Genomic DNA, 27,995 nt, shown 5'->3' with positions numbered 1-27,995 from the left:
TTGCTAATGTGAACACTTTCTGTCAACAGATCTATTAAATAATTATTTTATGATCCACATTCTTTAAAAAAAGGAGCACTTGGACAGGAAAGAACAATAAGAAGGAACTAGTAACTGCATTCATAATTTTCTTTTCAAGTAATTGGTAACTTTTTGGTAGAATAACTTCTTGTGGTGCACCACTTTAATTACATAGACATTAAGATGTGACTATACATTTCCCTTATCTGCATTGTTGTTTAGTGTAATATTTTTTCTGCTTGCGCTATGTCATGTTTAGGTATAAGTTGCTGCTGTTTGCCAGGCATAGTGTTATTGAATTTGACTTTTGCTCATTTATGCTGCTAGCTTTGCCAATTTGCATTTTTTTGCATTGCTGTTTGTGTTGATTTGTTATGTGATGCTGCATTGCCTCGTCCCTTAGTTTAGCATCTGAGCTCAGTAGATTTAAGTTAGCTTAAGAGGGGGTAGACTATATAAGAGAATGAGTTGCGATGAATTGGAAGAAATGCATTGAGAATTAATACGAAAAAAGTACATAAAACAGGTTTAGGTAGGATTTTCTTGGAAATAAATGTTGAAGTAAGAAATGTGTGAACATATAAATACAGAAAGCATGCTTAGATAGAATTTTTTTTGGTGGAAACAGAGGATGAAATAAGAGGAAAGATATATGAAGTTTTGGGTTGGACTGCAGTACCAAATGTTACACTGAAAACGAACCCTGTCCTTTCCTATTGGTGTTATCCCACTATGTGTTTGTGTACCCTTGAGTATTTGTTTTCTTCCTGTCTCTGTGTACTGTTTCATAGAATTTTTTTTCTCTTCTAATACTAAGCTATATTCACTATGAGGAGGAATACTGTTATCCTCAAATATAAGTTGCATTAATAATATGTTATTTTCTTTGTAAAGTTGTTTACAATTCTGTTCTGTTTCAATGTTCATGTGTGAAATTAATGTTTCGAAAACTATTCTCATTATTTTATGTATGTACTTATGTCACTATTTTTGTAACACTGATGTATATGTTTATTTCTATTCTTTTGTAACGCCTGTTTTACTACAAATGTTATCTGTATTGTTATGTTTTTAATGATGTATTTTGTACCTTTGTAATTGTATTCTTATGTTATAAAATTGTAATTGTCACCAGTTCATGACATTATTAACTTGTTAGTTACATTTCACTGCACACGTTTCTGTTGGTCATAGTATGTGGACAATATGTGAGAAGTAGGGACTGTTAGTGTTTGCACGTGTGTTAATAACTCAGCAAGGGACTGGATAACAGCATTGCTGGTTCTAAAAACAATTTCAAAAACTTTGTGAGTGCACAAGTGGTGGTTTATGGACTTGCTATATTATCCGCAAGACTCTTCAATGGTGATTGTGCACCTGCACAGTCACAACAGATGGCTGCTGGCCATCTCTTCAAGGACTACAGTGGGTCTACATCTTTGATGATCCATCAATACCATTATTTCTACAAGGACTGCAGTGGGTCTGCACCTCTGGTGGCCCACCAATACCATACTCTCTACCAGGACTACAGTGGGTCCGCTCTGTGATGACTTACCTACCAATACTCTTCAAAACTTCGAATGACTCTGCTGTGGGTTTGCTCCATTGTGGCCCATTACCTGTCAGCATGTCAAGAGCCAGCACTGTCTTTCCGTTGGAAGGACAACACTACTTCTTCAAGACTGCATGGAAATCCACTACTTCTGTGTGCAATTTCTTTTACTAATGAGACTTTGTGAAAAAAAACCTGTGATTACCGTAATGAATGATCAGGACTGTCTTTATAAACTGTGAGAAAATTTTAGCTTTTGACCAACACTGTATCAATAAGTGTGTGCATTTGATTTCTTTGTTATTGTAATTATGAAAAATTTTATCAAATCATTATTGGCCACTGCCCAAAAAAAATTTTGTAAAATTTTTTGTGAGGAGCATGGGGGCTATGTAAGTAGGCTGTTTATGTTTTCTTATTGGCAACGTTACGTAGCGCTCAATATGAAAATCACTGGCTGTGCTGTGTGCAGTCTGTGGCTAGTTTGCATTGTTGTCTGCCATTGTAGTGTTTGGCAGCGGCAGCTGGCTGTGAACAGCGCGTAGCGTTGAGCAGTTGGAGGTGAGCCGCCAGCAGTGGTGGATGTGGAGAGAGAGATGGCGGAGTTTTGAAATTTTTCATGAACTGCTATATTTATATATGATGATATCAAGGTAAATACATTGTTTGTTCTCTATTAATATCTTTGATTTGCTAACTATCCCTATCAGTAGTTAGTGCCTTCCATAGTTTGAATCTTTTATTTAGCTGGCAGTAGTGGCGCTCGCTGTACTGCAGTAGCTTGAGCAGCGAAGGTTTTTGTGAGGTAAGTGATTTGTGAAAGGTATAGTTTAATGTTAGTCAGGGCCATTCTTTTGTAGGGAATTTTAAAAGTCAGATTGCGTTGCGCTAACAAAATATTGTGTGTCAGGTTAAGCACAGTCGTGTATAATTGTTCTAAAGGGGAAGTCTCGAGTGTATAAATTGTTCAAAGGGGACGTTTCAATGCCTGCGCCGCATACATCCTTTTGTCACCGCCTTAGATGCTCGCAACACCACTAGTAGCATCTAGCGCCGCGGTTATCAGTGGTCACAATTTTTCGGTTGATTGGTGTATTTCCCACACTGGTCGACAAAAGTTTGTAGTCTACTATACCATTATTTAGTTAGAGGCATTATTTAGTTAGAGGCCAAATACTGGACGGAGTTTACTACTGGCATGCTTTTTGTCCGGTTACCTGTCATGCAAGCATACCGCTGCCGCAGCGACACACCACGACCATTCCAGTATCAACAACACCTTCATTCAGTTTGTGTTGAGCACTGCAGTAACATGCCACGTAATGGCATACAACAGTTTGATAGAGTCAGGACAGTAGCTTTACTTTCAGCAACATGTTGCCGATCGGTTACGTGTCACTCAAAGTGGTGCGTCTAAGACACGGAAAAAATACAGAGAGACGGGAAATGTGAACGACATATCTCGCAACGGTCATCACCAATGCAGGAGCGTTACCTCTAACTGTCAGCTCGCAGGCGCCCAACATCAGCTGGACGAATAGTGGATATTATTTCCCCCGGGCAACAGAGATTCGTATCCCATACCAAACGGAGCGTAGAAGATAGCATCAGGGCGATTTTTATCCCAGAAGACCAATGAGAAGTTTTGCACTGAACCAACGGAACCTAGGCATTCGAAGGGCCTGGGCTCTTGCACATCAACATTGGAGCCTTGCAGAATGGAGTAATGTCACGTTTGCTGACGAGACCAGGACTGGTTTGCGTCTGGCCACTAGAAGTGTTCGCGTTTGGAGAAGGGCTAGACGACACCAAGAACCCCGATACGTTCAGGAAGTCTACCCGTTTGCAGGAAGAAGTGTGATGTTGTGGACAGCAATAATGATGGAACAGCAGACCCCTCTAATTTCTCATCTACGACAATTTGATTGGTCTCCGATACTCCAAAAGGCCCTACGGACGTGAAGCCGGTGACAACATCGTCCTAGTCGATGACAAAGAAAGACCGCGCCTTATTCTAGCAGTGTCTCGGTACCTTCAAAGACCAAACATCAACCAATGCATTGGCCAGCACAGTCCCCAGACACGAATGCAACTGAGCACGTGGCCATTGCGCAGCGTCCGAATCCACCTGACAATCTTCAGGACCTCACTGAATCTGCCTGTGAGGACCGGGACCTCTCACCCCAAGATAAACTTGATGGTCTCCCCACAGCATGCCTCGCAGAGTGGAGGAACTCATGTGGGAAGGACATACTCACTATTAAAGGGTTATAATGATCATCATGAGATAAAGATTTTCACTTTTTTGTTTTCAAGATGAAGGAGACAGCCTGCTTTGTTTTGTGATGATTTTTTTGTAACTAACCTAAATCGTTCTTTTTTCAGAAGGAATTATGTTTAATTTTTAATAAGGTATTTTACAAAGTTCAATGGGTGTACTATTAAAAGTCGTTCATGTATATCGCATTGTTTTGTGCACTCCCTGGAGGCAACTTTTTGCTTGTGCTTTATACGTTACGACTGCATTTCTGTAGTTCGTAATATCTTTCCTTCTGACTTGTGATTCTCACTCGTCTTTCATGTGCTGTGTAGATATAAGCTTGTGCAGTCGGTGCAATATACATGATACTTTATGTAAATGCTGCTGTATTGCTGGCATGCCGATGCATCACTTACTTCCTGTTCATGTAATGATCAGTTTCGGTTTGACACAATATAGTGCACATATGATGGAGATTTATTGATGTGTACTTGCATAAAGTATGTTTTATATATCCATGTTGTTTAAATCTGTACACCAACCTATTATATCTCACCTGTTTATGCTTGTATTTTAGATCGACGTGCGTTACAGATCCGATGACGGCAACTTAGATTTGCCGAAACTGATCATCATAAATAAAATTAGTTATCGATCCTGGCTGTTGAAGGTTTTGCTTTTGTACTTCATACTATTTTTTATTGGTCGTCATCTGGGAAAATGTTGTGTCATGACAGGAAGAATCCGTGCTGAAATATCACATGACTTGTTCTCCATAACTACTAGAGTATTCGTAATTGGATGAGGAAACTGGAGCAACCGATCAGCATGCTGCTGTCTTTGTAGCGAATCGATCCAGTCAGTACGAGAGTGCTACATTGTCACCTTTGCAAGAAAGAGGACTTCCTTCTTGTGAAACGACGTCCAGTTAGCATTCATTTTGCGTACTATATGATTATTCTCTTGCTTCAATGATACACTTAGAGCAAAGACCACGAAAACAAAATGCAGAAGGGTGCGTGCGGAGATAGACAATTGAAACAGGAAATGGCGAGTTGATTATTTCTCCTCTTCATCAGTTAAACAGACACATCTCGTCGTATACTGTCCAGTCACATTAATGTGTTCACCTGTGAAAAGCCTGCAAGGCTAACTGCTTCGAGACTTACAGGAAGGCAGTCAATCAGGTCCTGGAAGATACCGACAGCGATGTGGAGCCGTACTGTCTCCATTGGCGTGTCCGGTTGCACTTGGTTTCTCGGCTGAGGATCCATGGCGCGAACAGAACGAACGAAGTTCAAAATGGTTCAAATGGCTCTGAGCACTATGGGACTTAACATCTATGGTCATCAGTCCCCTAGAACTTAGAACTACTTAAACCTAACTACCCTAAGGACATCACACAACACCCAGTCATCACGAGGCAGAGAAAATCCCTGGTCCCGCCGGGAATTGAACCCGGGAACCCGGGCGTGGGAAGCGAGAACGCTACCGCACGACCACGAGCTGCGGACACGAACGAAGTGTCTCGCATATTCTCGATTAGGATTTTAATCTGGGAAGTTTGGTGGCCGTTGGAGTGCGGTAAACTCATTCTGGTGCCCTTCGAATCGACCACATATACTGCGAGATGTATGGCAGGTTGTATTCTCCTGCTGTTAGATGCAGTCGTGCCGAGGAAAATCGAACTGCATGTAGGGGTAAGTATGGTCCCCAAGGATAGATGTGTTGATCCACTTTGCCTTCAAGAATGACGTGATCACCCAGGGAATGCAACGAAACCATTCCCCAGACCGTAACGCTCCCTCCTCCGCCATGGAAACTTCTGACCAGTGTTGCGAGTGTTCACTTTCAAACGTTTCATGCTTTAAACGCCAAGGATCATTCGTCCGATTGAGCATAAAAAGTGATTCACCTGGAAAGCACCTGTCACTGCTCAGTGGATGCCCTCGTGGTCGTGGGGTAGCGTTCTCGCTTCCCGCGCCCGGGTTCCCGGGTTCGATTCCCGGCGGGGTCAGGGATTTTCTCTGCCTCGTGATGACTGGGTGTTGTGTGATGTCCTTAGGTTAGTTAGGTTTAAGTAGTTCTAAGTTCTAGGGGACTGATGACCATAGATGTTAAGTCCCATATTGCTCAAAGCCATTTGAGCCATTTGAACTCAGTGGATGCCCAGATGTCTCACTGACCTTCAAATTCAAGCCTTCTTCGGCGATGAACAGCAGTCAGGTCTGGTGCATGAAAATGGCTGGGGACGCCCGTGCGCAACAACGATTGCTGAATGGTCGTTGAGGAGACACATTTGGTAGCCTCTTGGTCCATCTGTGCTGTCAGTCGTTTTACAGTTGCACTTCTATTCGCCTGTACACATCTTCCTAGCCTCTTTCATCCATGTCATCTATGGCACGTGGTGCACCACCGTTGCCTCGACGCCAGTCTTGTAGATCGCCATTTTGTCATGCTGAGTTCAATCACGGCGCCACGTGAACAGTTTACAAAATTAACCGTCTTAGAAATGCTCCCGCTGTTAGCCCGCAAGACAACGATCGTCTCATTTTGTTGGACATTAGATAAATGCCTTCGTTTCCGCACTACGAAAACGACTGCACTTTTTTCCGCGTCCCATCGACACGCTTTATGTACTCTCCACTTCTAGTGCTGCCATCTGCCGTCTGTGAGTAGTTACTGCGCGACGACGTCGAATATAGGCGGCGGTTACATTAATTTCATTGGGTCGTGTAACATGTGAGGAAGGCTTTAGGGCTTGCAGGTGTTGGACTGAAACGTTAGGTCTAATTGCATGACCACCTCGTTTCCCCGATTTTACACCTATTATTTTATTATCATGTTTTCTTGTGGGGACAAATCAAAAGCCCCGTTTACCTGACGTCACTTGCCGACTCTCACTTTTCGCCCGGATACTTGCAGGGTCTGGTGAAGTTCATGCAGTTCCTGGTGCACTTAGCAGAGTGTGCCAGGATTTTCTACAACGTTCTGAAATTAATGGTCTGCTTTTGATCACCTTCTGTAATGTAGAACGTTGCTGAGTAAGCAGTACTTTATCTTTGCTGAACACACTGCGTTTTTGCATAGATTGTCTTTCTAGTTCCTGACATTGCAAACTTTCGTTGGCCCAGGATTACTCTCACGACCACAAGTTCGTGCTCCAAAGTGGTCTACTTCGATCCATATATCGAATTATCGAATATTTCAGTTTTGTGCGCAACATTTTGGAACATCCTGTATACCTGTGCACAGCTTGAAGGTTTTTTTTTTGCTATTGACGACATTTGAATATTAGAATCAAGTTTTTTCACCAAAGGAAGACATTGTTTTATAATTTCTTCAATTATCTAAAGCTTTGTTTCACAAAACTTTCTTTTCCTCTCTATGCATTTCTGTAATATCGCTGTGAGCAGCATCATTTGAAAATGGATAAGAAACTAACATACAATGATGTTAAATATAAAAATATTAAACCAACTGCAAAAAATGAAATACTTCAGTAACAATACAACATTACATACTAGAACAAATATTGTTGTTCGTGTCTGTATGAAGTCCAGAAGTTACAAAATCACAATTAATTTCAGAATGAAATTGATTATTTAAATTCTGTGTTTCATTCGATGTCTTTAATGTTTGTCCATCTTTCAGGTCGGAAAACTAGATTAAATCACGTATGTTATATATACGAAATTGTTAAAGATTCTCTTAAAATGTACGATTAATCCTTATACATAACCAGGTTTTTTCTTGTTACATTCTTTCACTCAGTGAAAAGTGTATATCAGTAGACATTACTGATATGTATTAAAGTAATTAAAAGGCTAACTACTTGAAAGTTAGATTTGCGACTTTTCTTTCCTACGTGGCAGAAAAAAATTTCAAAGTTTATAAAATAGAATAAGGACCAGTTGGAGCAAATATCGTAAATTTATTTGAAAATTACATTTTAGGAGAAGTAAGCTCAAAGTACATTTTAGAAGGCATATCGTACAATGTTTTGAGAAATCCATCGTGTAAAATGATTGTAACAATATTTTGATTAAAACACTGCTAATTATTAACCTCTAAGCTCCATCAGTGCTGACTACTCACTCGCAACTTCCATCACTGCTGGCTGTTCACCTCCAACGGCTAGTCTGATCAGCCACAGAGTCTCTTACACAGTGCACTGAGTGCTGTCAGAGTTATTGACGCAGAGCGCAACATAGCGCTGCCAACATACAAACACATAAACAGCCTACTTACAAGTGCTCATAACTTTTAAGCTCTCCATTTTAGAGCACATGTTTACTGACTTTTTTCTCGTCTTTTGGCCCATACTGCCACTTCCCAAAATGTGGAAAGCAAAGAGCTTGCTGAGCAAGAGATTTGTTTCACCGTATCGTAGATCAAGAACTGCTCATAGCTCTTAACGTATGCATTTTAGATCCCATGGTTACTTGACCTCTTTTGTTTCATCATATCCCTGAATATTGACCATCACTTCTGAAACACCCTGTATTTAAGAATATAAATTGCAGTTCCTTCGACTAGAAAAATATGTGTTATGTTAAGAATAGTCAGAATATAGGTTTTCACTATCTGATTTTCTGGACATACAACAATTAACTTTATTCAATCATTTTTGTAGGGTGACTCAGGTTAGGATCAGAATGAATTGGGGCGAGTATATTAAATTTTATTTGAAAATTGCATTTTAGCAGAAGTAAGCTCAAAGTAGATTCCAGAACGTATGTTATACATTGTTTTGATAAAACAATAGTCTAAAATGGAGTCTGTAATCAGTATCTTGATTGAAGTGCTGATACCATATATTTAGGGATATGAACTACAGTAGACCCTCATCTTTCAGTGGAAAAAATTTGTAGTTAAGAATGGTCTGAATATAGCTTTCCATACTCTGTTTTTCTGCGCATACAACAGGTGACTTTATCCAGTGATTTTTGCAGGGTGATTCAGGGGGTCCTCTGCTCTACGAGGGAAAGATTGTGGGGATGGTGTCTTGGAGCTACGAGTGTGCTGCCCCTCCGTACCCCTCAGTCGGTACCCGTGTCTCCAGCTACGTGGACTGGATTATCGACAACACCAACGGCACACTGGTACCGCACTAGCGCCGTTGGATTTGTATTTGCTACATTTTTAAAATATTGATCAAAATTAATTTATTACAATATCTTATCAATGTTAACAACTATGTACAAGTGACAATAAAATTTGTTTATCGGCGATCTTATACTTCGTAAGTAGCAATGGATTAGTCTGACATTCTTTACATTTTAATGCTTATCATTTAATGCTAATCTTATACAGCAAGGTGAAAAGATGCAGTTGTGAGGGTCAATCAGCAAATTTCAGTCATCACCTGGAAAAAAAACAAGCTGTTAGCATGAAAAGTGGTGAAGGCGTCAGTCCCGCTGAACATACTCACAGCTCACTGCGACACATTTTTCGTAACGATGGATGACGTGGCGGAGACCTTGATTGTAGATGTCTGCATTTGAGCTCTGCAGGAAACGTTCCGCCTCGAAAACCAACTCGTTGTCACTGTGGGAGTACCTGCCACACAATCGTTTCTTCGTCTGAGGAGGGAGGAAGAACTCACAGGATGCACTTCGCAGAATACAGAAATTTGACGGTCCAGAGAACCATATTGTGTGACTATGCTGCATGTACAATGAGCTGCAACGTTGTCCTCCAATATAGAACCCCCCATAGACAATACTCCTTGATGCCTCCGTCAACGTCTTCAGGAGATTTCGATATATTTCTCTTGTTGCGGTTTATAAGCATAATATTATAGCACCACACCATGATAGTCCAAAAACACTCAATATCACCAAGCCTGATGATGACTGGGTCAGATCTTTCCTCGGCGGTCATGAATCCAAGTGTTTTACTACTTGCTTTGCTCCTTTGGATCGGTGATATATCATACATCCAGCACTATTCCAAGTAAATAAAGCATCTTGAATGTCTCAACTCTGCTGCATCCTTTTGCTGCTGCCTCGGTTTGGCAGAATTTTTGAATCGGTGTGAGCAATTGCAGAACCATGCGGGCCACGATGATCTTTATCATCTATAAACCATTGTGCAAGGTTTTGAAAACTGATCCTTGGCTGATTTAACTAGTTCCTCTTTTATGATAATCCAGTCTTTGGTCAGCATTTGCCTCCATTTCTCATGTAGTTGCTGGTTCTTCAGAGAGAGATGGCCTGTCAATTTCCTCTTGGTGATTCAGAGTTGTTTTATCACACTGAAACCTTCTGCACTGTAGTATCGACCAGAGATCGAAGTACCACGCCAGAGTCGGCAACGTACATCGATAGCACAGACGTCGACGGGGTACCACTGCAATCAGCAACGACAAATGGAAGAGGCTACAGACACACCCTCTCTCTCACAATGGTAACGTCTTCATACGGAGTTCAATACATAGCTGAGCATGGAAGCGCTCTGCCACACTTCGTGACCTCCACTGAAGCAGTCAACATCATAAAGTAGGACTAAGACGCTATTCTTGTAACCGATGGAAAAGTACTTCTGTAAACGTTGAACATTGTACTTCAAGAGAAGAGTTTGTGATCATACCCATCAAGGGATGCTTTAATAGCCAAAGACAGTTGAAAATATTTAAGCACTTGTGTGGCAAACGATCTTGTTAAGCTAAGTAAATATTTTTACCATTCACGTAATAAAGTCAACTAATATTTCGTGTGTTGCAGTCTAATGATTCATCTCCCAGAGCAATCAAACAACCCACTGTTATGGCCAACTGATTGTAGTTTCGTCTGGTCATAACACATCTAAGCATTGTGTCTCTGAAAATGCATAGTTGTTGTACACTTCCGCCATATCAGCACTGATTTTAGTAGCGTTGTTCCCCTTTAGATGCAGAAAACAAATTCCTGCACCAAACTTTACTTCATCAATGAGATGCACCATGATGTTTTTGCTCTTGTAGGGGCATATTCTGGTACTTTGCCACAGGGATTTCAATGTCTACCAGGACTCCAGACATGTACCTGTAAGCAAAGAAAAATTGAATTCTGTGCCTTTATTTTTTTTTCAAGGTGATAATTTAAACTTTATGGTTATCCCCATTATAAGAAATAGCAGCGTCCTCCAAAAACTTCCGGTTCTTAATATATATAGATATATGTGCCAGTATTACAATGACTAATTGTACCAGTTTATTGTACTGCCATTACGATATATATCTGCCTTCGTCGTATGTAACCACGCTTTTGTACAGTTGGATTTCTAGAATCTGAGCTGTCAAACGCTACGCCAGATATGTACTTCACGACAATTGAAAGGCACTTATAATTAAGAACAGCGTTGTTCATTAATACCACAATGGTGCTGACAACATATGCACCGACAAAACTAGTTTCACGAGTTCTTCTGGACAATGTCACAACTAATCCTCAGAAAAAATTGAATAAAGGGAAAAGAATCTTCCACATTTATTTCCCATTACATGAAAGACATTCTCCTGTGCCAACATCTTCATGAAACGAAGCAAAACTAGCAATTACGTAAAACTGTACATTATACTGCTGCAAATTCGAAGAATTTGATGAATAATCAAAATAAATAGATTCCGAAGGAACTAAATAATTAGAATATTTACTCACAGTCAGATTGTTCATTTTCTTTCGTAACTATTTATTCTCTGGGGCTTTGCATTATTGTACAGACGTTTAATATGCTAATTATACTGTATATTAACATGAATCCACGTGTTTCACTATCTGCTTCGCTGCTTTGGATCGGTGTCATATGATGCACCCAGCACTCTTCCATTGTGATTATGCGACTGAACAAAGTATCTTGATTGGCCTGACACGGCTGCAAAATTTCCGCCATGGGCGCCCTGATGTCGCCACAGCCTTGAGCAGTAGCCACAAACTAGTCGGCTCCAGCTGTTTGAGGACAATACGAAGTTCTCCTTGTGACCTCTCATAACAAGAAAAGTCCCTGTCCACATCATACTATGTAAACAAACTGAATAAGGTATCAGAAATATAAACAAAGTATAGAGCAGTAATTGAGGAAGTATAAACAGGCCTCCGCTGCGGAGACTGAATCGCTGTGGTGGCTGCTTGCAGAGAGTACTTCTCATCAGGCCAATGGAACTTCGGACATTAAACGTCAGATGATGTGTAAATGAATTGAGACTGTAGTTCATGATGCCTTTTTTTATCTCTGTCTCCATTGTGTTAACACTTAGTGCACCTATCGTGTGCCAACCTCTTCATCCAAGATTAACACTTGCAACCTACATCCTCAATTATTTGCTGGATGTATTCCAACCTCGGGTCACACATAGTCAAATACCTGTTGTCATTGGTAGGAAAAGTAAGTTTTTTTTAGGATAAATCCAGACAACAGGTTCCCCTGCCTAAAGAATATCTCCAGCACTTTAAAAAACACTGAAAATGTATTGTACCAATGTAGAGGGATAAGTCTTTGTGCCACCGGGGCACAATATGTTCACGACCATCTATGTCTTGGCTGGTAGTGGTGTAGCTCCACTAAGGGTGATTAAATGCCCTAGAAACTCAATTTGTGTGACGTGAAATATACACGTTGAGGGGCTAATTACAATGGCAGCCTCGATAACGCGCCGAAAGATGGTAGTTAAGTGGTGGCAGTGGACCTTGGGCGACTTTCTGTACATCTGGAGGTCGTCGAGAAAATGCTGCCAGGTCTGGGCAGCATTCTGTAGAGTGAAAGTCATATACATGGTCTCGTAAAGCTCAAAGAGCACGACAGTTGCCGATTTTCCGAAAGTCTTCAGGTGCCACAGCAATCTGCCTGAACGTCTTCACACATTCAGTTTTGCTAAATACAACGGAGCCTGCCAACGAGTGGCTAAAATGTAAGGCAACAATAGTCCCCAAATGATCGTCACAAACTTTCTTTCTTGGGGATTAAGTGTAAGGCAGATGGTCAAACTATGCCTTAATCGCAACATAGCCTCAAATGCGGCCGTTTCAAGAGCGAGACTATTGGGCATGAGTTGACATGGATGGCATGAGATGGATTTACTGGGCGTAGTTATGACGTAGTGGACCGTCGAATGTTTAGTGTCCCTCGGTGGACAAGGCGGGAGAGTGACCTCCGGAAATATGTCCCTGATGTCTGTGTATGGTCAAGGGGACTTCTCTGGTTTTATGGAGAAGAAAGTGACCTGCCTCCACTGTCCCACTATCGCCAGATTCGTTGTTGAATCAATCAGCTGGGCCTTGGCGACGTCGAATAGCAGCTTGTAGTGTCTGAGGAAATCTGCACCCAAGATCGGCACATTGAAGTCAGCCGCAGTGAATGTCCGCACGAATGCACGGCGCATTCTGAGGTCCAAATTTATATTGTGTATGCCGTACGTTTCTACGGTTTGAAATGTCCCCTTAGGAAAACTAATGAATGACTATGTCGTGTGCAGTCTGTGGCTGGTTGGCATTGTTGGAATATTCACTATTGTAGTGTTGGGCAGTTGGATGTGAACAGCGCGTAGCGTTGCGCAGCTGGAGGTGAGCTGCCAGCAGTGGTGGATGTGGGGAGTGAGATGGCGGAATTTTGAGAGCGCATCCCCTGTGTGTCCATCAGAGACAGTAAATTTGTGATGCTGGATGTCATGAACTGATACATACATTATGTCTTTTGAACACTATTAAGGTAAATACATTGTTTGTTCTCTATCAAAATCTTTCATTTGCTAACTATGCCTGTCAGTAGTTAGTGCCTTCAGTAGTTAGAGTCTTTTATTTAACTGGCAGTATTGGCGCTCGCTGTATTGCAGTAGTTCGAGTAACGAAGATTTTTGTGAGGTAAGTGATTCATGAAAGGTATAGGTTATTGTTAGTCAGGAGCCATTCTTTTGTAGGGATTTTTGAAAGTCAGATTGCGTTGCGTTAAAAATATTGTGTGTCAGTTTAGTGTTGATCAGAATAAGTAAAGAGAGTAAAGTCTGAGTACGTTCAGTTTTGCTCAGCTGTTTGAAAGTCAAATAACGTAGAAGTTTATCAGCACATTCATTAATTTTCCTAAGGGGACGTTTCAGGTTTAATTGTTTGTCGCGGTCAGAGGCAGTGCCTCAGCCTTCTGCTGGACTCTTAGCGTAGGTTGGAAGATAACAGACCAGTTGGAACATGTGTCCACGAGGTTCTCCGCACTGCCAGCCAGAATACTGCACTGCAGCAGGGTGTGCGTAGGACTACTCGCAGCTCGAATTTGGGCATGAGCAGGGAGGCCAAAACTGTCGCCTTGCTGCTGAAGCGGGAATGGTTCGATCAGTAGCCACCTATAGGCTCATACGACGCTGGCAGAGCACTGCTTCAACATCTGGTAGAGCGTTGCCGGTTCCACGATCCAGTTCGACGGTAGCGGGATCTGCTACTGCTATGGTACCTGTTGCTCTTTGGCCATGAGGGTGCCACTCTGCGCGACGAAGTTCTGAACTAAGTGGTGCAGGTCGGCGTCTGAGGCAGTGAGTGTAGGAGAAATGTATCACCGTGGAGCTGAAGTTGTTGCCATGGCTACAGTATCATTAGTTTCTGCAGCAGTAATATTGGGCTCCGTTGCCAGCGCATCATGCACCCGAGTGACCAAGTCCAAAACGGCATCCAGCAGGATTTGTCTGTGTGGCAATGACTACTCGCACTAGTTCTGAGACACCATGCAATAGCAAGACTGGAGCCATGCCTGACAGTGCGAGGTTCCGTGCATGGTGCAGGAAGTGAGTTGGCCTCCTATTACGGCATTCTTCTTGGTGCAGCAACTGATGCGTCTGCTGATCCTGTGACGTTGAAATTCTCCAGATGAACTCCTCCTGTCACTTATATCAAGACGGAATTGTTGGGGTGGTGATTATGTTCCACACTAAGGCCACATAATGTTGTTCTTGCTGGCTTATGAAATGTCGGAATTTGGCGGGGTCGCAGGTGATGTTATTGCTCAGGAAAACCACCTTAACTTGACCGACCCACACGGTTGGGTCACGGGGCCAAAATGTTGGCAGCCTAACCAACTCCCATCCTGTGCCTCCCATCACTCCCGTACCCTTTCCCAACCTTTTAAACGACCTACATCGAAACTTCGCTTATCGTGTAGTTTTCAAATAATTCCAGCTACGGGAAAGTGCTCTATACATCAGAAATGATGCTGGCTTCTGCTAATTGACAAAAACAAACTAAAAATCCTAAATACCTACATTTACAATCTTACTCGTATGTTAAATAAAACATTAAGGGAAGTTATTATTTCACCAAATCGTTACAAAATTAAGATCTTCGTTAATATAATTTCTTTTCTGGTTTCTGTTTCTACTTCATAATTCCACTCTACAGAGATGAGCATAATTTACTTTCTGCGACTACAAAAATCAGATTCGGTGCCACATTTTTACTATACTACTTCCTGTGTTAACACTCATATAGTGGCAACACAGTTATTTGTGGTCATACCAATTCATGTTATAAGACAAAGTATTTAGTAATGCTCATTATATCTATCTTCACACCTTACATTTTCTTGTATAAGGACGTCACTTCTACATTAAAATGAAGTTACCATATGATCCATAAGGCTATAGTTCGCCAGTCACATTACTTCTACTAGACGTAGTTAATTATTTTGTGATCACGAGTTGAGAAGATGGGAAGATTACTTTGCTTCACATCATACTACAGGAATTTTGAGGCTGTATAGGACGAGATTTGTAGTTCATGTTGAAGTTCAGTACTCAGTTGTGTTACTTTTGAGTAACTCCCCCAGGCCTCCCTACCCCCAACCCCAAATTTGTGCTTTGTTTAAGCTTTGTCATCTCCTGTTCTTATTCCAAAGTCAGATAGTATTACTGATTCATTGTCAATGTCTGGGTGCATATTTCAGAGCAGAATTGTTTTCATAACATTGAATGAACACTCCTGCATAGATTTTGAAAGGAGACTGGCTTACCCTGTCAGGGTTTCTTTCTGGTAATTTTCTTATTATTAATTTGTGGTTATGTATTCAGTTTAGCTGCAATTTTTGATTTTTTATGTATAATACTGTCAGAATTTTACTTACAAATGATTGACACGCAACAGGGTTCTCTTCTGGTAGTCTTTTTGTTTGCTTGTTTTTTCAGGTGATTTTTCAGGTGTAATATTGATTTTTTGTGTAAATTCTGTTACATGCAAGTTTCCAATGTGTTATGACAACTTTTTTTGTACTTTCTGATCATTTTTGAACTATAAAAGCTTTATTTTTCCAGTTTAATGTTAAGGAACATAGAAACCTTTTATTGAGCCTCATGCCATACCAGTGATATAGAAAGAGCGAGTAGAAGCAAAGACTGAAAGGACGTTACAACACTGTCACTGAGCACACTGTTGGCTTATATAAAAGTCCATTAATTATTAGTACTTAAGAAAAGTGACTCAAGAAGACTTATATTGGATTCTCGATAAATAAACGTTATTATCCTACTATTATCTTACCATAAACTAATAGACCCTTAACGTTAGATGAGTTATTACAGAAATTTCATGGATTCAATGTTCTGTCGTTCACAGATTTGAAGGAGGTTACTAGCAGACTGAACTGTGGATCTCATGTCGAAAGTACACTGCACTTATGTGTTATTGCTGTTGCTACAATTTTGTAAGTTGCTCTTCAGACTATGGCTTCAGGTACCATTGTTAGAGAATTAAATACTATTATGATTGAGAATAATAATTAATGCTTATGTTGATAACTATTGATACTAGGAAGTAATTGGGAAAGTCATAATGAAGTGAAGAATAGATTACTGAATAATTCAGAAAAATCAGAATTCAGAGGAATACAAGCCAAGTTCCCCGGGAATTTTGTTATTGCATTAAGTATTCACCCAGACCGAGATAAAATAGAAACAGTTCGACATTTTTCTGTTCATTGGTCAAAATGGTTCGTTCATTCTTAGGTCTTCTCAAATTTCTGTAAACGTTCTATTAATCTCAACATGTTGGCTTCTCGACATCCCTCTGCACTAACGGGTAAAAACGTCCAGAGGAACTTGAACACCGAGCACAAATTGAATCTCAAGGTGTAAAACAGCATTTTCTTACTGCTCCTATCCAGTCACATCCTAATCTAAGCAACGAATTTTGTCTTGGGAGTGGCGGCTCAAAGACAGGGCTCATAGCTGAAGTCTTCCAGGAATTAGAAGAAGATCGTTTTTCATGTCGCAGCTTTTGGCACCCAGGTGCTCACAAAATGTGAAATTAAGGATTCCGTTATTTAGTTGTAAGCTTTGATTGTTGTGTGGAGAGCCACAAAATTTCGTTAACTGTTGATAAAATACCAGTTCAACTTTTGTGGGTATAGGTGCGTAATGCCATTTTAGTTATTCGTTTAGAGATTAAATTTCATTAGCAAGACATTACAGATAGAAAATGGCAAAAAAATATTTTTCTTATATATATGAATTTAAATTCATGTATTGATTGTTGTCATGTCTCTGTTTCACTTGAGGCTCTCTACGTAAATATTATGTACAAAATTCGTATACTTTTCTGATGAAAGTAGATTACTTCAGAGAAATTATATAATAATTGAATGTTAGTAGGCTTTTATGGCATGAGTCAAGTTTCATCAAATGCTTGCCGGTCGCAGTCCTTATCAAGTTGTAAAATGATGTACCCTCATGCAACTGCCCTTCATGTGCTATGTAATATTACTGGAGCAATGCAGCTTTGTGTTTGTAGTATCACGCAGATCACTTCCAGCAATAGCTGAAACACTGGTACACCATTTTACAACTTCAAAGAGTACACAAAAACAAAACAGAAGTATTTTATGGAAAGTATATAAATATTTTTGTACCTACATTACAAACTCTTCAGTGTGTGCTACAAATAGCAAATCTCCTAGTAACACGTTTGCATGTTATTAAAAATCTCAGGAGCATCTGTTCTTGTGAGCAGTAAGTTTCAACACTCAGTAAATACAAAACATTTTCATGCAAAGCTGATAATCTCAGTTAAGTAGCTCAGACCAATACTCCTAGTACTAAAGCAGATTGACTGTGGAAGACAATGTAACAGTCAAGATTTCCAACAAAACTTTGTCTTGAAACCTGGCAGGAAATCCAAAGAGATTCTAGTCGTTTGTAAAGTATGCTAGCGGCAAGGCGCAGTCAATGTCTTCAGTGAGCGACAGCAATTGAAATACTATCGATGACTCTGCTGCGAAAGCAGAGTTACTAAGCACAGTCTTTCTAAATTCCTTCACCAAAGGAGATGAAGTAAACATTCCAGAATTCGACACAAGAAGAGCTGCCAACAACAGTAGCTTGGAAGTAGATATCATCGGAGTACTGAAGCAACTTAAATCGCGTAATAAAAGCTTCTGGTCCAGACTCTAGACCAATTAGGCTCCTTTCAAAGTATGCTAACACCATTTCTCCATACTTAACAATCATATACAATCGCTCGCTCGAAATATTCGTACCCAAAGATGGGAAAGTTGCGCAGGTCACACCAATTTTCAAGAAAGGTAGTAGGAGTAACCCACTAAATTACAGGCCCATATCTTTAACGTCGACAAGAAGCAGGAATTAGAAATATATACTGTGTTCGAACATTATGAATTACCTCGAAGAAAACGGTCTATTGACATACAGTCAACATGGGTTTAGAAAACATCGTTCCTGTGAAACACAACTAGACCTTTATTCACATGAAGTGTTGAGTGCTATTGATAAGGGGTTTCAGATCGATTCCGTGTTTCTGGATTTCCGGAAGGCTTTTGTCACTGTACCACATAAGCGGCTCGTAGTAAAATTGCGTGCTTACGGAATATCGTCTCAGTTATGTGACTGGATTTATGATTTCCTGTCAGAAAGATCACAGTTCGTAGTAATTGACGGAAAGTCATCGAGTAAAACAGACGTGATTTCTGGCGTTCCCCAAGGTAGTGTTATAGACCCTTTGCTGTTCCTTACCTATATAAACGATTTGGGAGACAATCTGAGCAGCCGTCTTCGCTTGTTTGCATATGATGCTGTCGTTTATCGACTAATAAAGTCATCAGAAGATCAAAACAAACTGCAAAACCATTTATAAAAAATGTCTGAATGGTGCGAAAAGTGGCAGTTGACCCTAAGGTGAGGTCATCCGCATGAGTGCTAAAAGGAACTCGTTAAACTTCGGTTACACGATAAATTAGTCGATTATGAAAGCCGTAAATTCAACTAAATACCTAGGTATTACAATTACGAACAACTTGAATTGGAAGTAATACACAGAGAATGTTGTGGGGAAGGCTAACCAAAGACTGCGTTTTATTGGCAGGGCACCTAGAAAATGTAACAGACCTACTAAGGAGACTGCCTACACTATACTTGTCCCTCCTCTTTTAGATTACTGCTGCGCGCTGTGGGATCCTTACCAGATAGGACTAACGGAGGACGTCGAAAAATTTCAAAGAAAGACAGCATGTTTTGTATTATCGCGAAATATGAGAGAGAGTGTCACAGAAATGATACAGGATTTGTGCTGGACATTATTAAAAGAATGGCGTTTTTCGTTGCAGTGGAATCTTCTCTCAAAATTCCAATCACCAACTTTCTCCTGCGAATGCGAAAATATTTTGTTGACACCGACCTACATAGGGAGGGACGATCACCACGATAAAATAAGGGAAATCAGAGTTCGAACGGAAAGATATAGGTGGTCATTCTTTCCGCGCACTATACGAGATTGGAGTAATAGTGAATTGTGAAGATGGTTCGATGAACCCTTTGCCAGACACTTAAATGTGATTTGTAGAGTATCCATGTAGATGCAGATGTAGAAATGTTCCATCGGTCATGCATTCGTTTACGAAGGAACATTGCATCGTTCTTAAAAACTCAGGCACTTTATAGGTATATAAGATGGAATCATCGCATAGGTTCAGTCATGAGTAAAGCAGGTGGAAGACTTTGGATTATTAGTAGACTACTGGGCAAGTACAATCGATCTAAAAAGGAAATTGATTATAAATCACTCGGCCGACCGATTCTAGAATATTTCTCAAGTGTGCGGGACCAGTACCTTATAGGCTAACGGGGGATATCGAATGTATACACAGAACGGCAGCAAGAATGGTGACAGGTTTTTTTTTTAATCCGTGGGAGAGTGTCACAGAGACATTGTAAGGAATAGAACTGCAAGACTCTTGAAGATAGACGTGAACTACCCCGATAAAATCTGTTAACAAAGTTTGAAGAACTGACTTTAAATGACTACTCTAGGAATATCCTACAACCCCCTACGCACCGCTCACATAGGGATCGTGAAGATAAGATTAGAACAATTACTGCACGCACAGAGGCATTCAAACAACCATTCTTCGTGCACTCTCTACCTGAAAAGAATGGGAAAACATGCTAATAACTGGTAGAATGGGACGTACCCTTTGCCATGCACCTCACAGTCGTTTGCAGAGTATAGATGTAGATGTAGATGATACGATGGGTTTCTCCGCAACAGAGGCGTAAAAAATATGTGTATCCCGTCCCTGCTCCAAACGTGAATGGAATGGGAAGAAACCCTAGTAAGTCGCACAATGGGAGGTAGCCTCTACCATGCACGGTGGTTTGCAGAGCACACATGTAGATGTAGACATCGCATTTATTCGCCGATACGAAGAAGCGACTATCAATTAAAATGCCCTCCCTTGTATGGGAGTTGCATAATATGCATACGATGTGGCGGAGGAACGACGACCTATGGAAGTTTGGGTCTGGGCGCGAGTTGTGCATGGATAGCCAAAGCGGTAAAACGACCTCTCGCGGAAGCGGGAAATCCGGTTTCGAGTCCTGGGACGACACAAATTTTCACTGTCGTCATTACCTTGTACAGCTGATAGTTGCTCTTATTCGCAGCTATGAACACACTTCATGCAACTAGATCAGATTAAATAAATAAAAAAATATCATAAACAAATCAGAGCAGAGTTGGTCACATCTTGTGTCCTGTGCACAGTTACCATATTGCTCTGCTGACTCGGCTGGCACCAATCAGCTGCGGGTGCCAACTGCAGTCTGAAACACAATTGTCGGAATATCCTCTTATGCGCTTTATTTATCTGTGAGATATGTTTCTTGTACGCAATGTGTGAAGCTGGATGTGAAATTGATTGAGGAAGTGATAAGACTATTATACTCCTGGAAACATAACACAATGCTGCATGATGACGGCGCACGTATAAACGCACGTGACAACATTCCCACTTTCCATATCCTGTAATGTTAATCATTGTGTTATTCCGATATGGGTAACTGAACCATTACTGAGTTCAGAAATCTGAATCCGTCGTATAAAAAGATCCAAGTACTTTGCCCAAATGTTGACTCATTTTATTCCATTCCATTCTTTTTGCTGCTTAAAGAGTCCTAGTACCGTAATTACTTTTCCGTTCCACTGGATAAATGCACTGTCTTCTTCCAATAAATTGTGGTTCCAGATCGACATTTCTGGGTCTGATATATCCTTGTAATAAACATTGCGTTAATATAGAATATCATTATCATATTAAATGGCTGTAGGAAAGTGCAAAGCCCCAGAGACTAAGTAGTTACGAAAGAAAAGCAGCAATCTGACTGTGAGTGAATAGTGTAATTATTCAGTTCCTTCAGAATCTTTTGATTTTGTTTATTCATCAAATTCTTCGAGTTTGTAGCAGTATAATGTACGGTTTGTAGATAACTGGTAGTTATGCTACGTATCATATATTAGAAGAATGTCTTTCATATAATGGGAATTAAATTGAAAAATCCTTTTCCATTTATTCATTTTTTTCAGAAGGTTAGTTGTAACATTGTTACAGAGATTAAAAGAAATTGTTCATAAGAAAGCGTGAAATTAGTTTTGTCAGTGCGTATGCTGTCAGCACCATTGTGCTACTGATGAACAACGCTGTTCTTCGTTGCAAGTGCCCTTCAGTTTCTGTGAAGTTTGTACCTGCCATGGCATTTGGCAGTTCAGAATCAAGATATGAAACTGTACAAAAACGTGGTTAAATACAACGAAGGCAGCTACACATTTTGGTAATATACAGGGTGCGTCAAAAAAATGTATACACACTTTGAACTGTCATAGACAATTTATTTCCCGTTCTACAAGGTTAAATATCTGTGAGAAAGTAATGTTATGTTTCTTCAACAGGTGGCAGCAGTGGCAAGGAAGTAACTGCAACATGGCGGAGTGCGTTTGAGCTTTGAAGCGCGAAAGCAGATAATTAAATTGTACTGGAACTTTGAGAATGTAGCTGCAGTTAGAAGACAGTGGAGAAGTGAGTATGGTACAGAACCACCTTCAAGGTTAACAATTACACGTCTACGAGACAAATTTGAAATTCATGGAACAGTGTGTGATGTGCATAAAGGTCTATCAGGGCGACCTCGTGCAGCTACAAGTGATGATTCCACAACTGCGGTCTTGGAACTGTTGTAAGTAGGCTGTTTAGGTTTTTTTATTGGTAACGCCACCTCTGTATGAAAATCACTGGCTGAGCTGTGTGCAGTCTGTGGCTGCTTTGCATTGTTGTAATACTCGCCATTGTAGTGTTAGGCAGCTGGCTGTGAACAGCGCGTAGCGTTGCTCAGTCGGAGGTGAGCCGCCAGCAGTGGCGGATGTGGGGAGAGAGATGGCGGAGATTTGTAATTTGTCATGAACGGCTATATTTATATATGATGATATCAAGGTAAATACATTGTTTGTTCTCTACTAATATCTTTCATTTGCTAACTATCCCTATCAGTAGTTAGTGCCTTCCATAGTTTGAATCTTTTATTTAGCTGGCAGTAGTGGCGCTCGCTGTATTGCAGTAGCTTGAGCAGCGAAGATTTTTGTGAGGTAAGTGATTTGTGAAAGGTATAGTTTAATGTTAGTCAGGGCCATTCTTTAGTAGGGAATTTTGAAAGTCAGATTGCGTTGCGCTAAAAACATTGTGTGTCAGTATAAGCACAGTCTTGTATAAATTGTTCAAAGGGGACGTTACATATGTCGACCCTTAGCCTAGGATACCTCACTGGAATCTTCTGATTTTTTCTTGTAGTTTGTGTAATTAGTGTAGCTATTGTTTATTGCTAGCGCGTAATTATAGAGAGAATTTCCTTTGTAGTTGTAGTTTTTCATTGTTGTACAGTAAAACAGTTGTGGCATGCATGTAGATTTGCACCAAGTATTTCGCAGCTGCGCTGGCAATTAAGTAGACATTATTTCCATTGCTATGTTATTTTATTTTGCTCTTCAAATTGCGCTTTTCTGTGTTATCGTGTGAAATACTGTGACAATAATGGCGTGTGAAAAACGTAATACTAGGCTCCAAAGTAAACTGAGAAATGACAGTGAAGACGAAAGCAATGTGTTAGCGCCGCAGAGTAATGAATTAACTAATGTTCAAAGTAGTAATTTGGTAATTGCGCATAGGGAAATGGAGCGGGCGGCAAACAATGGTGTAGACAGTGAAACAGGTAGTGAACAGGGAAGCGTTATCGATCGATTGGTCGGCAACAGCTCGCCTCAGGAATCAGGAATGACAGAACACAATATTGCAAATACTGCAGACTCAGGTTTTGGGTTCCCACCGTTTTCTCAAATGAGTCAAGACACATTTTCCACTTGTCAAAATGTGAATGTTGCCGGTGCAACTTCACTGCCGAAAAGCACTGAGGAACATGTTTCAGACACCAGTGCATTGTTATTACAATTAATGCAACAAATGGGACAAAAGCTTGAAAAGTTAGACACAATGGAACAACATCAGAGACAAACACAGCAACAGTTAGACACAATAGAACAAAATCAGAGACAAACACAGCAAAAGCTTCAAAAGTTAGACACAATGGAACAAAATCAGAGACAAACACAGCAAAAGCTTCAAAAGTTAGACACAGTGGAACAAAATCTTAAAAAGTTAGACTCATTGGAACAAACACTTGAACAAACACGTAACATAACATTGAATCGAAATGTCAAAAAGTCTGTAATGACGTAAAAACACAAATTTGTGAGCATTTTCAACCTATTTTTTCACGGCATGAAAATACATTACAGAATCACGAAGCAGCCATAATAGAACTGCAAATTATTGTTCATGAAAATCATGAGACCTTGCAAGCTAAATTTGACTCAGTTGCATCTACCGATTCGGTTACGCAACTTGCAAAAACTCAGGAAAACTTTAAGGACACAGTAGATACTCTGAAACTTGGTTCAGAAAAACACACTGAAGAAATAAGGACACTATCGGAGAAAGTAGCCGAACTTTTGGATCAGGTCACTAACTTATCTACAAAGGTAGATGATGATCTGAATGACACAAGACCCGTAGCCTTCACTGACACAGAAGAGTATGAACAAATAAGAAAATTCAAACAAAATCAAATCAATACACAGTACAAAAGAGAAATCCGGGAAGTGCAAGATCAGTTGGCACAAGTAGTACAAGAATTACGTATTTCAGAGGACACTCGCGCCCCAATACGGGAAGAGGGACATAGAAATACGGAACAGCCACAAAATAATAACACAGCGCATTTCGGAAGTTATGAAAGAAATTGGCAATGTGCACCGAATTTTGAGATGGAACGGCCGACACAACCTAACAATGACCGATATGCGACTCGCCGACATGATGATTTTGACTATAAGCTGTTCATTACTACACGTAAATTCAAAACATTTAAGAATTCTGGCAACGACATTCATCCACAAGCATGGCTCCATCAATTCTCTCATTGTTTTCCTCCCAACTGGTCGTTGGAACACAGATTAGAATTTATGTGTGGCTACTTAGAGAATGAACCAGCTGTAAGAATGCGATCGGTCATTCACGATTGCCACAGTGAAGGAGAGTTTTACCATGCCTTCCTCTCAGCATATTGGTCTCAAGCCACACAAGACCGAGTAAAACATGGTATCATAATGATGAAACATTTCGAACAATCTGAATTCTCCAGTCTTGTGAAATATTGTGAAGAAATGTTGCAGAAGAATCAGTACCTGTCAAACCCATACAGCCCCTCAGAACTCATCCGCATTTGCTTAATCAAACTGCCTGAACATTTACGACATATTATTTTGGCAGGACGTTGCAAAGACGACATTGAAGCATTTCAGGGACTGTTACAAGAACTGGAAATTGACACAGACCGTCGCGGGATGCGAAAACAGGAAAACAATCACTACAGGTCACATACGTCACAATTCCGCGATGACAGAAACAATAACTGGACACGACAAGGCTATTCTTACAATGCAAATCGTGACCAAAACAGACACCACCCATATGACAACCAATGGCAGAGTAATAATAGTTACAAAGAAAGATCACATTTCCGTAGTAATGAATATGACAGAGACAATCATAGAAACAGACAATATGGTAACCAGAACTGTTATTATCAAGGGAGACAGAATAATTTCAGACACAACGGTCCAGCGCGCAGTTACGATTCAGGGAGAAATTCTCCACCACGTGACCGACAAGGAAGAAACTACGGAATCTACCGACATGACGACAGACGATATAATCATAACGACAGACATCAATTTCATCAGAACTGGCGGGATTCTAACAGAGCTGGGCCCTCTCGGCAAGGCGAATTTGTAGAAGTTAGGTCTCCTAATCCCAATAACGACGCGCGCCAACAAAGAGACAGACAATGACTCGCACAGCAGGCAGCCGCGTGCGCCCGCTGGCTCCGAGAAAAATAACATAAGACGCTAGCCTTGAGAAAAATTTTAGCATTCTTTACCGATGTATACAACATGATATTTGCTTTGAAGTTGAAACTCTGTGCACTAGGAAGAGTAAAGGGTTACACCACATTTCACATGTAAAACCGTTTATTGAAAGATAATCTGCTTTTTAACTTAGTCTTTGGTATAAAATTTTTCACTTCACATTTCTAGTATGCTTTGTCAGACTTAAGAAACTGTTAACATGCAACAATGTTTGAAGTTAAATATCCAGTCTAGAACCTAGGGAACATTTTTAAACAGAAATTACGAATGCATTGTTATAGTGAACAGAAGACACAGTGTTGTTATTTGTACATTCTTGCTTGTTAGTTGCACGATTACGTAACGACTATCAGGCTTACATACTTATAACATTTACCAGTACTGCTAATGAGATTTTAATGCAACATTTTGGTTACCTGAAAATACATTCTGTATTTAAAGTACTTTCTGTGAGATACCAGGTGACACAGTGGTTAGTTTATTTGACAGTTACACGACTATATCACGACGTTACTAATGTGTGACACAATTTACATTGTTGCTCTTGCGGAGTGTCTGTTTTATATCTGCACAGTTTTTCTGTATTATTCTGGAAAGTAAAACATGTTTTAGTAGTAAATTTTGTGGTATAGCTACAAGGAGACAGCCTTTTCTGTAGCACAACAATAAGTTACAGCACAGTACTTTCTTCATCACGGCAATAAGCGTAATAAGTATGATATCTATACGTAAAGCATTTCACTTTGTTTATCATGAGGTAAGTACATTGGCTTCTGCAGAACTTAGCTTTTGGAGGACGATAACTACGACACTTCCACAGAGATTATCTTACAGCAAGACGCACATTTAGCGCTACAGGACACGTATTTGAGTGATTAATTTCGCACTTAAAACATGCATTTTTTAAGATATTTGAAGTACAATGATACAAGGGTTTTCCGTGATATATTTCATTCCATTGCTGTAATCTGTAACACCTGAGGGTATAATTACATTAATCCTCAGGGGGGTATACGCCTACTTTGTGTACCATGTGTGTGGCAACCACAAGGAACCCTAGCTAATATGGTATTTGCTTATACAACTTTACACATCGGTACCATATTTCTCTAACACAGAATTACACAGCTATCTGATCATTTAACTGAGAGATAAACATTTTTTTATTACATCAGTGACAGATGTTTACGCAATTACACAGTTGGATAACTTCATACTTATGAAATTGTATTTTGTCTGTACTGTGTGAACTGTTCATATTTTTTCGGACCCATTGTGATACTATGAGAGCTTTGAATGATGTATTTGGTATGGGATCATGATTTTTAAAGTACGTTTGAGGCAGATGACACTTTTGACATGAGCAGAGAATTTTTTTAGGTTTTCACATTATTGCAGAAAGCTACGACGTTTTTGAGATTTGACTGAGGTGTTATGATGTTATTTTTTTACGACGACGATGTGTATTATGCTGCTGAGGTATGTTTATGATTAATAAGCTGGTGCTATATGAGGAATTTGGTTATGCTATGTATTTATTATGATGAAATATTGAAGTGTCGTCGCAAGATTGACGTGTCGACGAATATATATATATGTGTAATAAGGTAAGGAGTAATGAATAGTGATTAGGGACTCTGACTTATGGAAAAGGATGTTGGAAACCAAGAATCATACTTTAGAATTATGAAATGTGTTTACATGTGTGAATCATGTGTGAATGTATCACAATGCTGGCGAAAATTTTTTGGACACTGTTATATCAATAGCATTTTGTTTCTACACATTTGCAACGCAAATTCTTGACCTGTGAAATATTTTTATGTGAGACTGTCACTGTAGCGGAAACTGGTGTCGTAAATATTTCCGTAAGAAAGTTAAGTGACCGCCTGCACGTAATGCGTCGCGGGCACCCACCTGGGCGACAGCCGCCCGAAAAAAAAAAGCCATTAGCCTTTCAGCGGCACAGGTAGAAAAAAAAAAAAAAAAGACGCCATTAACCTCGCTTCTGACATTCCTTTGTAGAAAGCATCGCAAAAACGACACGGTCGAACTTGAAAACATATGATTACACTGGATGCCTAATGAAATGACGAGAAATATTTTTATGTCTATACACCTGATTATGACTACTGTTTCTCTAGTTGAGAGATTTTTCTACTAACTTATGAAATGTCACATGACTATTGCATGATATTTGCATGCTTTGGTTTGCGTAATTGCTTATTTCATTTGATACCTGTTTTCCAGCTGTGTTACAGCATTAGTTTTATAAAATAAACTTAGATGCATTTGCTAATGTGAACACTTTCTGTCAACAGATCTATTAAATAATAATTTTGTGATCCACATTCTTCAAAAAAGGTGCACTTGGAAAGGAAAGAACAAT

The 27,995-nt window shown here is 40.1% G+C and overlaps 1 protein-coding gene across 1 annotated transcript in view; it reads left to right on the top strand.

Annotated features, from left to right (window-relative positions):
- The window catches only part of LOC124597519 (mite allergen Der f 3-like), a 79,887-nt gene extending 70,934 nt beyond the window's left edge, over positions 1-8,953 (top strand). Inside the window, exon 7 of the mRNA XM_047135942.1 lies at positions 8,792-8,953. Within this exon, the coding sequence (XP_046991898.1) occupies positions 8,792-8,953 (162 nt within the window). The remainder of the gene's footprint in view (positions 1-8,791) is intronic.
- The last annotated feature ends 19,042 nt before the right edge of the window (positions 8,954-27,995 follow it).

Source organism: Schistocerca americana, chromosome 1 (genome assembly GCF_021461395.2).
Source record: "Schistocerca americana isolate TAMUIC-IGC-003095 chromosome 1, iqSchAmer2.1, whole genome shotgun sequence".
NCBI classification, from domain to species: domain Eukaryota; kingdom Metazoa; phylum Arthropoda; class Insecta; order Orthoptera; family Acrididae; genus Schistocerca; species Schistocerca americana.
The sequence above is the reverse complement of the archived record's forward strand: the minus strand, read 5'-3'. Positions and strand labels throughout refer to the sequence as shown.